The 16838-nt window shown below is 31.3% G+C and overlaps 1 protein-coding gene across 1 annotated transcript; it reads right to left on the bottom strand.

Moving 5' to 3' along the window:
• Nucleotides 1–3996: 3996 nt before the first annotated feature.
• LOC139482892 (ETS homologous factor-like) lies at nucleotides 3997–16106 on the bottom strand. The gene is made up of 5 exons (XM_071266921.1): nucleotides 15979–16106; nucleotides 14084–14221; nucleotides 12935–13051; nucleotides 5037–5229; nucleotides 3997–4151 (listed from the first exon to the last, which is right to left on the bottom strand). Exons 1-5 carry the CDS (start codon nucleotides 16067–16069, stop codon nucleotides 4070–4072), a joined length of 621 nt encoding a protein of 206 aa, XP_071123022.1. The 5' UTR covers nucleotides 16070–16106; the 3' UTR covers nucleotides 3997–4069.
• Nucleotides 16107–16838: the final 732 nt, after the last annotated feature.

Genomic DNA, 16838 nt, shown 5'->3' with positions numbered 1-16838 from the left:
GTGATTTACGCGGGAACTAATGATATCAGATTACTCATAAATACACTATATATAAATAAAAATATTTGATGAGATGCATTTATACTGGAGTACAAAATGAAAACTTTTATTGTAGTTAGTGTGTCCATCGCTATCTTATACTGTCAGCGCGTTTGTTCAGAAGAGTATGTTTCAACAGGGTACCAACAAACTCATGATCAGGGTACGTAAGCATTATTTTTACCTCGCAACGTTGTTAAAAAAACAAGTCAGGAATAAGACATTTGTTTTCCATTCATTTGATGTGTTCAAGCTATTGATTTTGCCATTTGATTAGGGACTTTTCTTTTTAATTTTCCCCGTATTTCAGTATTTTTGTGATTTTAATTACTAATTTTTATTACTGAACCTTTGTTGTTTGCGATCTGAGTTAAGGAAAAGGTATCAATGAGTCACTTTTGATCTCTTAAGATATTAAGAAAAAACACTGTTTTAAATCTTTCAGCTTTTGTTTTTTTACTGTTTTTGTTTGATATTTTGCATTCTAAAATCCAATTAAAAAAATACTGGATAAATAAGTTAAAAGAAATATGACCAAAGGGATCTTGATATTATACTTATTTATTCAAATATACAGGTTATCTGCTGATCAAACATATCACCAACAATTGAACAGATATTAAAAAGAAACTGGTTTCCTAAATAGAACAATAAGAAATTTAAAGTCATATGAAACGAATGAATAGTGAAAAATAATGCTTATCCAATTCTTAAACCAATGCATGTATATTTCATAAACTTCTTCTGCACGATTTTATTAATTTTTACCCAAAAATATATATAATCGTCATTTTTTTTTCACTCTGTCTGTTATGAAAATATGGCAGCTTATTAATTGTCGTGTTTTGAAGCCGTAGTTTACCGATTGTCACCTGATAGTAAACAATTAACAAAGAAGCATGGATATTGAGAACGTGTATAACATATATAATCAGATGATAATAGTTTATTTCAGTGATAGATCCATACGTATTGCGATATCACCTGCGAGAAGAGTCACGCTTAGGTCGTTTTGCATACGGAAAATATTTCGGCAAATTGCTTCCTGCAAGCTAGTGATTAAAAATAAGTAAACTTCTTCTAAATGTGGACTTCAGAAAAAGTATATGTACATAAATTTAATAATGAAAACTATCCATTTTGTTATAAAACACATATGCATTATTTTTTTTAAATTTGAGGTTTCATATGACTTTAACTATATCTAGTAGTGTAAACAGTAAAATTCTGGTTTCGTTTGTAGTTTTTTTTTAAAAGAAATACTTTTCTTTTGCAGAAACCTTTGTCAATACTGTAGACACTAAACGGTCATCTCCACCAATCTGTTCTGAAGACCTGACAACTAGGGACTGCCTAAAGCAAATACGACTATGGGTTAGAACATTTCTTAGGAAATCAACGGAATATAGCCAACCGAGAATACTCAATTTTGGAAGGGAACTCACAAAGAACATTCACATATAAACTATTCATATTATATTACATTTAAATTGGTGACGGTCAAATGTCTTTAAATTTGTTTTATTGTCATTGTTTTAATTGCATGGTACATTTGACACATTATTTTATTATTGACACAAAAAGCATCAAAATATGATAAAAATTTCTTATATCAACACCTAATTATACTTTTTTTTTAAAGTTTGATTTATTCAAATTGGTCCACTTCGTCTTTATTGAAAGTATGAAAAAAGTTTAATTGTGGAACTGTGATGTTTTTCTCACGGTAATAGCCCAAAATAGGTAAAAATTGATGAAAAATGGGGAAATTATCAAAATTTTCAAAGGGCCGTAGCAAAAAAATAAATGCACCCCATATGATTTTGTTCTTCACCAATTATGTTTTTACAGTCTTATCAACCCAAAAATCAGGTTAAGAAAAAAAGTTTAATTCTAGAAATTTTTGGTTCCTCAGCGGTGTACATCCTTAATTTACGAAGAAAAATATCAGTATCAGTAGAGATTTCATTTTTCACTACAAGAAAAACAATGAAAAAGCAATGATCCAATACAAATAAGATCAAATAAAAACGACATGCTTTTGGCAAAAAAGAAGGGAAGTTCTCACACTTTATGACAAGCCCTTTAATCGTCTCGACTTAAAATACGTTTCGAAAGTAATAAACAGATTCCCACCTAAATGCAAATCATACTTTTTGTCTTTTTAATTTTTAGCTATGGCATTGTCAGTTTGTTTTAGATTTATCAGTTTGACTGTCCCTTTGGTATCTTTCGTCCCTCTTTTATCCTGTGTCTGAGTAGTAATAAATGTAAGTACACAAATGTAATGTAAAAATTCAAACTCAAAAACAATAAAATAAAAAAAGACAAAAACAACATACAAGACACAGCACAGCAAACAAAAGACTAAACAACATGAACCCTGCTTAAAACTAGGGCATTTTCGGTGTGCGATGATAAATACAAAAATGAGACAGTTAATTCATCGACTTTTAAACTTCTAGAAGCAAACAGTGCACGAACATAAAAAGCATGAGCAAAACTATACTGTACAATAAACATAGAATTAGGCATTTTAAGGTGACGGACAGGCGTGACGGTTTCGTATGCAATGCTCGTATACGACACAAGTGAGAACAAATTATGAGCTTGATGCATTCAAGACAGACAACCAGAACATCTGATACCAAAACCAGATTTCAATACACACAATTATGAATAATGAACGCCATCAACCAATGAGATACTGAATTGTGACCATCAATTATGTGACGGACTTAAACTATTTTTTTTTTTCACTCAAAACCCCTCCGTTCTTCTACTTTCACATGCACTAGCTCTTTCATTGAATACATTCATATGCATATTTGTTTAGGGGCCAGCTGAAGGACGCCTCCGGGTGCGGGAGTTTCTCGCTACATAAAAAAAAACCCATTGGTGGCCTTCGGCTGTAGTCTGCTCTATGGTCGGGTTGTTGTCGCTTTGACACATTCCCCATTTCCATTCTCAATTTCATGAACGGTACAAACTAATACTCACTTAAGGTAAACAAACCACTCAATTCATTATAAATGGTAATACATAAGACTTAAACATATCAAGACACAAATAATGTACTTTTTTAAAATACTAAACCTTCCAATGTAAACAGATACTTAAATAAAACATAGCCGGCATCTTCAAGATAAATACGTTTGTTGGTTTTTTTTACGAAATTTCCATTTGATCTAACTGACTGACAATTGTATTCCTCAGCTCAGTAGAGTTATATGAAAAATTATCGCTAAGAATTATGGAAGCACGTGCCGTTGTGTCAATGTAAAAATAAAAAAAAACAGGCACAATAGCGATAAACAGATTATCATTGGACGTCTCAATTCCATTTTTCCGTACCGGCTCAAACGAGATAATCTCGATAAGATGACCAACGAAAATATCTAAGTACTGCGTGGTATGGGAATTAAGATGGGCGAATTTTTTTTTACGCAAAACTCGAAAATAAACTGACAAAGCTATGAAAATAACAAAAAAGACCAACTGACAAACAACAGCTTACAAAAACAACATAGAACAACATAGAAAATTGAAGACTGACTAACCTGAACCCCAATAAATATTTCAGGTTACATCAGATGTTTCGAAGCGTTGGACAGACCCTACTCCATCTATGGTACTGAGACTTGTTAGTATTGTGTTGATTAGTTACTATTGAATTGACTAAAATCTTGGAATTTAATCTAAATTTTGTTGAATCGTCTGGAATGACACCTTCTGTGTGTTGTAATTTTAAAACGAAAAATTCAGGAAATATAAATCGAAAATGTTTGACATAAAAGAGGCAGAAGGCAATCTAATAAGACGAAGAGCGATATGAAGCATGACAAAACTAGGCGAAGACTTACACGGTCTATATAAGACTACAGAGGAAACTAAAGACCTACTTTTAGAATCTTAATAGTCAACCAAAAATCAAAATTTTATAAAAATATTCCACATTTAATGTTATGTTTAGCTTTCATGAATATAAAAATATGAAATTAACATGTACATAAATATATTTGGTGGACGTTCACCATCCGTCAGACATTGGTCCAAACTTGTACACAAGTCTTTGTGGAACCGGTGTCAGAATCTTGTCCTTATAATAATTCCTGAAAAGACAACATTTCGATTTAAAAACAATAATTGTTAATGATCAAACTATTACCACTGTTAATTAAAACTAAAAGATAGGATATAGTATACGAAATTGAAAATCACATATACTAAAGAAACGCTAAATTTGAAGTGTTACGCTTACACTTACTATAGAAGTTTAACTATACTTTAAAGAATATTATAATACCGTTGAAAACTACACATTTTACTGCATCAGATGCGAATGTCTACAAATAAAGCTCGCAACAAAATACCTTTTTCACAAACGTTGAATAAACGAAACAGTGTAAATTTAATCCAGTACAACAGATTAGAGCTATGCACGAGGGAGATACATTTATTTATTTAAAATGAGTTTCTAATTGTTTTCTATGAAATTTTCATTCATAGTACTTCTTTTCTTAAATTATGATACACTTGAGAAAATTGCTCCTGGTTATGATAATTTTTTCAAGAATCTTTTGAAACGGTAAAAACATAAATATACTCAGTAGCAATACAACATTAAAAGTTGAATGACAGACAACACGATGCCAAACAAAAGGAATCAACGCTTAAGATAACTTTCTTCTTATCCCTTCACATATAAAACGTAATGCCGAGAAACACGAACGTATCATAATGCGAGAGTAAACTTGTTATAAGTACCTTCAGACAGAAAATAACGTCCAGCTCGTTTTATAGCATTCACCGTTTAACACAAATTAAAAACTATAAATATTAAACGTTAAATTCCAATCAACTCAGGACAATCACAAGTCTTTAACTATTGGAAACTAAATATATTGAAGTATACATGGTCAATTACTGTTATGAATCCTTAATTTTTCGATCGCTACTAGGAATTTTGCCAATTCAGTATGGAACTAATATGTTACCTCATTGCACGACTCATCTTTTCATACGTCATCCGATTGTTGTTCTTCATTTCTCCCCACATGTCAGCTATATCTTTACTCCTCAGGATTTTGAACTCTCCAGAACATCGGTTGGTCCATTTGATATGAGAAGGATTAAATTTTAGATTTGTCAAAAGACATAAAAGAAACTGCCATAACCGAATGTTTCCATCTGGAGAAAAAGAAGCAAATCAATGAGATTGATTGATTGTTGGTTGCTTAACGTCCAGTGGCAAATATTTCATGCATATTCAGGACGATAAATCAATGAGATGCACAGTGGTTAGTGTAAGTCAAGTATGTTTGCACCTGTCCTAAGTCAGGAATCTGATGTACAGTAGTTGTCGTTTGTTTATGTAATATATACGTGTTTCTCGTTTCTCGTTTTGTTTATATAGATTAGACCGTTGGTTTTCCCGTTTGAATGGTTTTACACTAGTAATTTTGGGGCCCTTTATAGCTTGTTGGTCGGTGTGAGCCAAAGCTCCGTGTTGAAGGCCGTACTTTAACCTATAATGGTTTACTTTTTAAATTGTTATTTGTATGGAGAGTTGTCTCATTGGCACTCACACCACATCTTCCTATATCTATCTTATATATTTTGATAAAATCTCTTTTTGTGACTATTCTTCGAATGCAAAGTAATTCTCAGTGAAGAGTACTTAAATAAAACAATTATAAACATCCAAGAAACAACATAAAAATATATGATACAAATAATGCAATTTTACGGTTGAACTTTGTAAACTCCATGAAATCAAAATAATTAATTCTATTTGTTTTCATTTTTTCAATCTTATCTTTTACTGATTTTTTTTGTTGAGTTTCCTTATAAATCAAATAAATGATATTAGACAGATGATTAAAGATCGTATCATAATTTTATATTTGTTGCAACCTGATAACAAACAGCTCTTAGTAGATACAAGTATTAATACATCTAAATATACATGTAACTAGATCACACACTGTTACACGGTGGGTATGGTTGTCCTGCGAGAGAACGTACTGTGCTGGTGATTTGGTCCTGACGGGTGCTGGTGATCAATGAAAAAATGTAAACAAAGACGAAAATAATGATTTTTGACATTTTCACTCATAAAAAATGGAAGAAAACGGTTGAGATTTTTCAATTTTGTTTCTTAAGGGTTCATATGTAAACCATTAAAAAGTTGACCCTCTAAACTTTTTCAGTAAGCGTAACACAGAAATGCTCATTTTCAGAAAATCTCGAACTGAAAAAATAAAACAAAAATGCTCATAGAGTCCGCTTTCTATACCGCAATCCACGCGACAAAACTATTTTGTGAAAAAACATTGCAATTTATTAACATTTAGCATTTTCTCAATTTATTCATGTCCTGATACTGTGCTGGTGGGTCCTGTCATTGTGCTGGTGGGTCCTGATACGGTGCTGGTGATTTTGGATAAGAAGTTGGTCATATTTGAAACAAATGTTACAAAATCAATAAAATTGGGCAGATAATTGTTGTCAATAGGATCTATGACTCCTATTTTAGCTCTTGTGCATCCATTTGGCTCTTTAATATGTGTTTTGAAATGATCGTAACTTGTATTAAATAATTACATAAAAGGGCAACATCTTTCGTCCAATATCAGATAACAATATATAGTATCTAAAATAAGAATAGTTTTATTAAGATATTTTAAATGCCCCTTACATTGATGCTTCAACAATGATCAAAGCCAATGCCGCATAGACATGTTTGTTAGCGCTCCGCATACCCCTCCCCACTTCCACCCAACCAACCCTCCTCATTTCCTCCTTCATTGTTACAGTGGTGTACCAACACAACAATTTATTACATAAAATAATAACACAAAGACACACATTATTGAATAACGAATGCTTGCAGGTACTGAAAGCTAGTTCAAAGCAGCATTTTCAACTAATAGATAAACCATGTTCTCATATACAAAAATACCTAAGTTCACATTTTAATGTTTGATGAAGCAGAACTTTAAAAGTGTGCAGTGAATCTTGTTCTCACAACAGTTATTGTCATAATTAGGTTTACATAAGACTCATAAAGGAATTAAGAAGGTATCAAGCAATATTTTACAGTTCAATTTAATGATCATGAATGGAAGGAAATGGTACGTAAGTTTACATAGGACAAAAAGAAATTGATAGTATTTTTTGGCGAAAGACTTAAACGCTTCCTTGCATTATATAGTACAGCTCTTCTATAAAAGCATGCAAAAAAAAACTTTGATTGACTTGCTTGCTATGTTTGCTTGGATGTTTTCAAACAATAGGTAGGCGGAGTTTCAATACATACTGGGATTTGATTGGACAAATACAAACTGACAGGAATTGAAGTTAATGTTTATTTTCCAAATAAATTGTAGTATATAGAAAACAGACTACTTACCTGTCGTTTACAAATATCCAAACAATCATAGCAAGCAATTTAATCAATGGTTTGCTTTGCATATATTTATAGAAGAGCTGTAAATTCTAAAAAAAAAGAAATTTTGTTGTCGTAGATGGTTAAATCCTCAACAAAATCACAATATCTTTGTTGGAACGAATAAAGGTTTTAAATCAAATTTTCGTGGACTTTTTAGCTTCCACCCTGACGAGACATGTTAGCTGTTCGTATGCTGTTGCACCTGACGCACGGAAACTTTCACATTTCCATCTTCTTTTCTGAAATATTTTACCCAGCTCATACTTGACAGGACTGTTATCCTAGTAAAAGGTGTAACCAATGAATTGAACACAAGTTAAAAATTCCATAATACTATATAATTCATTTTATGTGTCAATTTGTTCGAAAAAAGTCGAAAAGAAGAGAGTTTTTTTAATGCCATGATTATCTGCCGCTTTCTAGATCTATGCTTAGCATTTATTTCAGATGACATGGACTCCTCACCCTGGTGACCCTGCTGCCTTTCATAACTTTATCCGTATACATATATTAATAGATAAACAAAAGGCTGCAACTGGTATTTGATTTGTTGTAACGAGAATATTTGTGGTGAATGGAAACTGTGAGGGTCAAAATCTTAAATTGCTTATAAATGTTGCTGGACCCATTTTCGTTATCTGATCTGAATTTTCTGAAATGTGCAAGGTGATAGACATTTTGATTTTTTTTACTCGGTAAGTTTTGCCCTAATTGCTTGAACATTTGCAATATTAAAGCCGATTTCAATGAGTGTGTAGACAAAGGGAATATCTTTGGTTATCTTGCTTGCTGAACAGAAAAGTCGTTGTTAGGTTATATAAACTACCCTACTTTAAGAGTAGACTAGTCCGACAAATGACACATCTTTCTGTCTGTAGGACCAGGCTAATTCGAAAGGAGGGTATAGACCTTACCTAACAACGACTTCACGGTTAAGCTAACAAGCAAGCTAACCAAAGATATAACATTTGCCTACATACTCAATGGAATCGGCTGTAACTAAAAACTCGAATACATTTTAACAGACAGTGGTCTGGTTTGTTGATGAATATTGTTTTTCCTAGATTCACTCTTGAAAAAATCATTTGGTAACATTTGGTCATTGTAATACGGACGCCAAGACAATAAATGAACCTCAGACGATCCCTCGACAGAGTTGAGCTTATATATGATCTTATAGCGATTCAGGTTGAAAATCAGTTGAAATTAAGCCAGTTATTTGTGTGTGTAGATTTGTATTGTTTTAAACTGTTATGACTTTTTAAAGTTGAATCTAGGTGTTTAATCTAAGAATTTCTTTTTTAAACTTATTTACTTGTTTTATACTCAATTGGTAGTAAATGTATGAAGTTACGAGATATTTTAATTTTTGAAATTGAAGGCACAATTAACAAAGCAAACGTTAGTTTCAAATAGATTTTTAAGGATAATGTACCCTTGTGTTGATACCATGCTAAACATAACAAAAATTTCTGTACAAAGGTCTGTGAATTTTCTACAAAAATAGTGATTTTATTTTCACCAAATTCTCTTTTTCTACTAAATACAATAATGAACTATAAATAATAATGCTTTGCAAGAAGTTTCCCCTTGATACATGTATATGTACAAAATTATATCTCTATTATTCATTGTCTGTGCTGTTTTGATACTATTGCAGTTTGCACATTTTCGTAATTGACAGGCCACAGGAGGGGGTGATAAACCATACACGAAAATATAAAATATTGATCTAAGTACTTAATTTGCATCTCTGAACCCCCACCCATGCTTGTTTTTTAGGAGGGTGTCTAAAAATGGTCGATTACAGACAGCCGAGTACGCATTTTACTTTCCAGGCGTGTTTACGTTGATTGTTAAAGTCCTGAAAACGGATAGATAGAAACAAAAATGTTTGATTTATCTGGCTTTAGATTCAGTTTTTTTAAATATAAATTAAGTCTACATTTTAATATAATAATACTAAGAATTCACAATATAAAAAAATGCAGAAAAAAAATGGAGATGTGAAATATCTTAATAAGGAGTCATTACTACAGAGATGGTGTGTTTGACACACAAAACTTAAAAGCTTAGTGATATTACCAATATTAAAATAAAAATGTATTTTAGTTTGGTAGTTTTTCCATTTACTCGTTTTCAATCATAATTAAGGCACATTTGATTTTTTATTCATAAAAATATTTAAATATAGAAAAGTAGGACACATTATTCACTTCCTCCCCTGTAATTCTTTATCAAAAATATTTATTTATTTTGGAATTTTGAAATGAAAAAGCTAAGAAATCTTAGTTTTGTTAATGTTCTCTAGGTTATCTCGTCTTCATTCTCTGATATATTCTCTGACATATTCTAGTCTGCCCTTTCATAAAATAGTGATTTTTTTTAGTGTTCGATCGAACTTTCGAAAAAAATACCTGATAACCGTTCAGACAAAAAAACATATGTTGAAAAAATCTTACAGATACAGCAAGTGATTCTTAATAGCTGTAAGATACATTTTTCTTTTAAAATACAACTTTTAAATCTTACGGGAAACTATTCCAAGCTTAACACTTTCACTGTAACCTCGCTCTAACTTATCCCCCATCCCCCCAAAAAAAAACCAAACAAACAAACCCGCAATACTATTGTCATTCTTATAGTCAGCACTCAATTTTTCACAAACAAATGTGTTTTAAGCTGCTAAAGACATATGATTCAAACGCTCAGAAAGTCCTTTCTTCTATATTTTTGCTCTCCATTTTTATACAAAACCTTTTACATTTTTATTTTATGGGTTATTGTTGAAGGTCGTACAATGACGTATGGTTGTTAACACATACTTTCTTTGGTTTCTTATGGAAATTTGTCCATTGACAACAAACATACAACATCATCTACTTTATATAAGTATTGTATAAATTACAACGTATTTTGGCGATCTTGCAAAATGATCGTAATCCCGAAAATCGTAAACATATTTTCTTATCTTAAATGGGGCAAGAAGGGTTCAATTAACAGGCCAATAAATAAAATCACAGTTAATTATAAAAAGAATAAAAAATAGTTTTTTTTTCTCTCATAATAACAGTAAACAGATTCATAACAATGTCAATTTCAAGAAAGCAGACAACAGTTAATTACTAGTAGTCAATAACAGTACAGCATCAATGATCTTGACTGAATATTTGCCACTTTTAACTAAAATATAAAGGCACAGAACCAGGACATAGGAGCACAGAACCAGGACCGTTTTTCTTATCACCAGCACATCGTCAGGACAATTCCGTTTAACGAACTTGCACGACTTTTGCAATTTCATATTGTTGTAATATACTTTGCATGGTACTTATGACGCATCAGAGAAAAATTAAGCAACAAAACAGTCGTTTTATTGCCGTTCTGATACAATGTAAACAAACCCACCAGCACAGAATCAGGACCCACCAGCACCCGTCAGGACCAAATCACCAGCACAGTACGTTCTCTCGCAGGACAACCATACCCACCGTGTGTTAAGTATCTTTCTGTGTTTATATTTGACGTATTGCTATTTTATTGACGTTTATCTTGAATATTATTTAATTCATATTTCGGTAAGCAAACCAAGGGACAAAAATATCGAATATGCTTTATCGCGCCACGGGTTTTTGTGACTATCATATCAAAGATCCGAATTTATAATATATTTTTGCTAGCTATGACTAGTTATTCGCGTATATTAGCAAGTTATTTACGGATGCTTCTGTTTGACAATGGTTTGACGATCCGTGTATGTAAAGAATAAAATACAAAGGAGTAGGGGCATTAAGGCCTGGTTTTGGCCCAAGAAAATAAAATATTTGATAACTTTTTCAAATTGGCACATAATCTTTAGAAATGCATAGGGTCAAGAAATATAAATGAAAAACATTAAGATTTATATGTGATGACGTCACAATTACCTCATAATATGTACTTTTTTCACAAAAACGATGAAAATTCAGAATTTATGCAGTTTTCTATCTTTAATTCTGTTGTGGAAACATCGTGCGCGGCCAAGAAACAACAAAAGAATTTAACTGAAGCTTTATTATTACTATTGACAAAATATAAAGTTGTTTCTGGGGTGCGCACATACTTTTACAATCGAAAATATACTTAAAAATTTGATGGAAAAACAAGGAAAATCACAAAATTTTACAAAATATGCAAATTAAGGCATGATTTGTTGCCATGGTAACTTGTTCAATGTCCAAACTTATTTTGTTTTTCTGAATACCTTCTACCTGAGATACTTTTCAGTAATTTGAAAATATGTATGATAACTTTTAAATATGCAGTAATTTTTGGGCCAAATAAGGGCCTTATTGCCTCTACTCCTTTGAAGACCGAAAATTCTGAAAGATTTTTTCCAAATACAGCTATGGCAATCTATTCCTGGGGTAGAGAAGTTTGATATTTTGAAAAATTCTTAGCTTTGTAAACAGTTAATTGAAATTCATGTCAACACAAAATTGCTAACTACTTGGGTGGTGATACACAGTTAATTATTGTGTAGCTTTGCTTAATCTTATTTGGTGTTTGCCCTATTGTAAATCAAATAAAAGTATTTAATTGTTTAACAATGTTCAAACTATATCAAAATAATTAAAAGCAGAAACTAAAGAAATTTTTAAAACAACTTGATTATTGTCTTCAAAACAAATCTTTGATTTTAAAATACAAATATAACTGTTATTGAATTTAACAAGGCAAGGTGTTGTTGATTGAAGCATGCATCTTTTTGAAATTCCCAAAATGCATTCTTGGTGACCTTCTGCTGTTGTCTGTTCTATGGTCGGGTTGCTGTTTCTTTGACACATTCCCCATTTCCATTCTCAATTTTATTATCTTTTTTTAACAAATCACAATGTATAATTGAGTTATGCCGCTTTGTATAATCACTTAATTTCACATGATTTCAATACGTTACCAGTATGTATATTATGGTAAAATATGTTTTCAATACATTTTGCTATTCCAAAATAAAAATAGTTTCAAAACATAAATAGCTGTAATTGTCGTGTGTTTGGGTGATGTTTAATGGCATATTGAACGTCTATACGTAAAAATATGTGAACACTTTAGTATGTAACACGAACCTAAATGAAATTAAGTCATATGCAAGGTAGTTCACTTTAGGTTTATTTTTTCACAACTGTAGCTAGCTTCGCTAAGTATAACGCTAGGTTAAACTCCTCAATTTATTTCGGAAAATTGCTGTTTCAAGCATTGAACAATACAGTTGTACCAGTCGTTCGGCTTATTGATATAGTAGATACTTTGGGGTTGTCAGGTTTTTTTCTAACTACCTTGAAGTTCTGTTGTGGCGTTTCTTTATACCATTGTTAATTTTTAGTATCTCTTGATTCACCAAACAACTTCTTGGATTAATCGCCATTTTTAAAAATAATTCAATGGTTTAATCATTAAACTTACTTTGACGATTTTGTTTTGATAAGAATATAGGTTTGTGCATAGTCGTCTTTTGAAAATCTTCTGTCGCTTTTATTTCATTTGCATACAAGGGTACGACCTTCGGAATTGGTCCTAATTCTAAAATATAAAGAGTCAATATTATCACAATATTCAGTTCTGTATGTGAAATACACGAAACACTAAAAGGCATTAACATTTATTTTTATTGACGTAACAAATAAAACTATTGGTGCATAAGTCGCCAATGCCTGATTTGAAGCAGTCAGTGAAGTTTGTAGATTGTTGCGCTTTCAAACAAGTAGTGAGTAATTGATGACCTTCACAGTCCTTATCTTAGTTTGTTTTTCTTATAAATGTTATGTACGTATACTAGTATTATTTTCAAATATTTAATGTTGTCGAGCAATTTTCATGTAGCTTCTCAATTTTTATAAATGTAAGGTGAGTTTTTGATTACAGACTTCCTTCCTTAAATTGCATGCTTTAACCTTCAATAAAATACAAGGCCGATACCACATATTGAAGGTCTAATGAAGAATGTTGATATCAGTAAGATATGAAGTATGAAATATGACAGATCTGGTAAAGTTTCAGATGGAAATTTTTTCTTACTATTAGGGATGCACAACAAGTACATCTAAACATATTATGAAAATATTCATTTGATATTGTTAAGATATTCTACTTTCAGATATCGTCGAGTATTTCTTTTGTTTGAAGTCTTATCCTGCTGATAAGCACACGATAAAAGAGTTATCTTTTTTTAAGAGAAGTCAAAAGAGGGCTATAAAGAGTTTGCTGAATCAAGCGTTTTCTTTTATTATAAACACCAGCTACGATTTTTATTGTAAATTAGTTGAGTATGACAATAACCTCATCATAGCTACCAGGATACATAATTGGATACACCAGATATTAGACTCGTAATGACGCTCGAGTAAAAAACGTTTAAAAAAGGTCAAATAAAGTATAACGTCGAAGAGCATTGCAGATCAACAAACCGAAAGGTTTTGCAAAATGCAGATGAGGTAATCTAAAATCATAAAAAAATAGCTGCATCAAATGTGATAGCAGAGTACTAAAGAGAAATTTCGTCTGGTTTTATAAGCATGTTTCCCATGTGAGATACAGAATCGATATTCCACCAACCTGTCTCCGATTTTGCGTAAATGTTTAAGTGTTTCGATTCGTCTTTGCTAAGTATATCATATGGAAGTCCGTGCAGATAAATGACATTTTCATTTACTATTTCATCTGTTGTCGATGAAGGTTCTCCATAATAACCATCTGTAATAATATGTATTCAAAATGATTTAAGAATATGAAATTGTAAAAATAATGTTATCAGATATATCAGAATTAAAGCAACAGTAGTTTTACGATATTAAAATATCATGAATTAGTTTAAGAAAAAAAAATTAAAACTAAAACAATTTCAAATAAAAACTTACAAAATTATGCAACAAAAAAATCATGTATATCTTAAAAGCAACAAAACATTGAGGGAATCGGATACATTCCAAAAGGAGCAACCATCCGCGTCGGCAGGGGAAGCATATAACACATACAATACGAATCAACATTCGGTCAAAATTTCATAGTCGGGAATCGGACACAAACGACAAAATCATAAATGAAAATACTATTATGGTATCTGAAATAAACTGCGACACAAGTCACTATAAACAGTAGGGTTGTTTTTACATTAAAAGTGTTAGACACACAGTATTTTAATAATTTTAATAACTTAAACTATAGCTTTGAGAAAGAAGTTTTTCCTGGGAATGAATTGACTCAATATATCTGTAAAAGATTTTGGTTTAAATTTCATATACTGTGAAAGTACTTTTATTCGTGGGGTACCAATTTTCGTGGTTTTCGTGGATGACTTTATCAACGAATTTAAGTGTCCAACGAAATAGAACAACCATTGTCCAAATCAAGACATGGAAAGATCCCCATCGGTAGGTTTGACTACTGATATGATCTCGAGAATTATATTGAATAAAACCAAATCTGAGAATACTTTAATAGCAGTCACAGAACTACAACCGTATGCAGGATTATCCCATTTAATCTTTAATAACCTAAACTGTACAACTTGTGATCTTTTGATTCTCATACAAAATATTTGTGATCGATGAAAGTCAGATTTCCGGTATTCATATGCTAGTATGATTAAGCGTTCATTTTATATCCTCATTGTTCTCGTACATATGGGAAATAATAATTTCATGCTGGGCTTGACTTTGATAAGAATTATTTGACAATTCAAGATACGTTTATAGCATTTGTTTATGTTATTGTTTTCTTTAGGTGACATGTGTATGGCCGAATTAACACCTTTGATGGTCTTTAATCTGTTGATCACTTTATCAGTTATCACTACGATGTACACGGGTCAATGTTTACTTTGCAATTTCTTTCAATCCAGACTATTTGTAACCTTCGTTTCTAAAGGCTTTAATTTTTCAATTTGTTTTTTTTAGAAAACTAAAATCCACGAATTTAAAAACCCACGAACATGTAAATATTGCTCAAACCACGAAAAGTGATACCCACGAATTAAAGTACTTTCACAGTATGCGGTATTTTGCTTTTGACTTAAATAAATAAATGCGTTTTGCCAAACTTTAGCATTCAATTTTTTTCTATTCATACAAAACATTATATTACTGTGTACTGTTTTAAAAAAAGAAATTAGATTTTGTAAGAATTTAACAAATAGTCGAAAGGACGTATCGCTTAATAAGTGCATTTTTTTAATTACCAACATCACTTTTATTAATATTGCTTAACATTTTAATCTGAGTAAATTTCTTGAAAAGACGCGCTTCATTATGAAGCAGTATACGTTTGTCTACCTATCTTGTTAATTTAATCTCTTCAACCATTTTATCTTCACACAATTTTGTAACATTATATTTAACAATCAAGTACTTTTCGTCACTAACAAATACATAAATTACTTCCAAAAGACATAATTGCTACAAAGAATGATAGGACCAAGGATAACTGATCATATGGATTGAACGTTTTTTTACCTTCAGACACTCCATCTTCGTTTAGGAAATCAATAGGTTCTTCTGTACAAACTGTAGAATCTGAAGACTCTGGATGATACATGTTTGGCATGGTATGATACGTCAATACCTTACAGTATCGTAACTTAATCTGTAACAATTAATTCACAATGTTACTCATGTTACTATTTTATAAATGCATTACAGATTTGTAGAACATAATAGATTACTTTATGATGTAAGAAATATAGATATCTGTTGCACCATACAAACATGTTCAATATTTCCTGTTTTCCTTTTGTTTTTCCTTTTTTGTATTTAGCATAATATTAAATCATTTTGATTCGACAAAGATTCTGTTTCGCAGTTAAAAATACATAACTATATAAATATCATTCCTCTGAAAAGCTTTTCTGGATTTATCTTCATCATTTGAAAGCAAAAAGTTTATTAAAACCAGAACAGGTGAAATATCTAAGTTGATAGCTTCAAGTTAAATAACAAAAATAAAGAACTATGATTCTAGACGATATTCCCCAAGCAAATGACAAAATTACAAGCTCAAACACATCAAAAGCATCTGTCAGATTCCTGACTTGGTAAAGGCATTTTCGTTTGTAGAAAATGACGGACTTAACCAGGTTTTACAGTTATGTTAACCATTTAATTGTATGACAGTCGCATACAATTCCATTTGATTGACAACTATGTGTGAACAAAACAAACAGAAATAACAGGAATATATGTCACCGATAGGGGTATACAGTCTAAATCATGGTCACTATAACAACAAATTGTATTCAACACTCTATAGACAAAGTACATAAGCTACAATGAAAACCAAGGATATAAAATTGACCAGAACACAATTATACAATGGC

This window comes from Mytilus edulis, chromosome 7, assembly GCF_963676685.1.
Source record: "Mytilus edulis chromosome 7, xbMytEdul2.2, whole genome shotgun sequence".
In the NCBI taxonomy this organism is placed as follows: Eukaryota; Metazoa; Mollusca; class Bivalvia; order Mytilida; family Mytilidae; genus Mytilus; species Mytilus edulis.
Note: the sequence above shows the minus strand (reverse complement) of the source record. Positions and strands in the feature narration are given on the sequence as shown.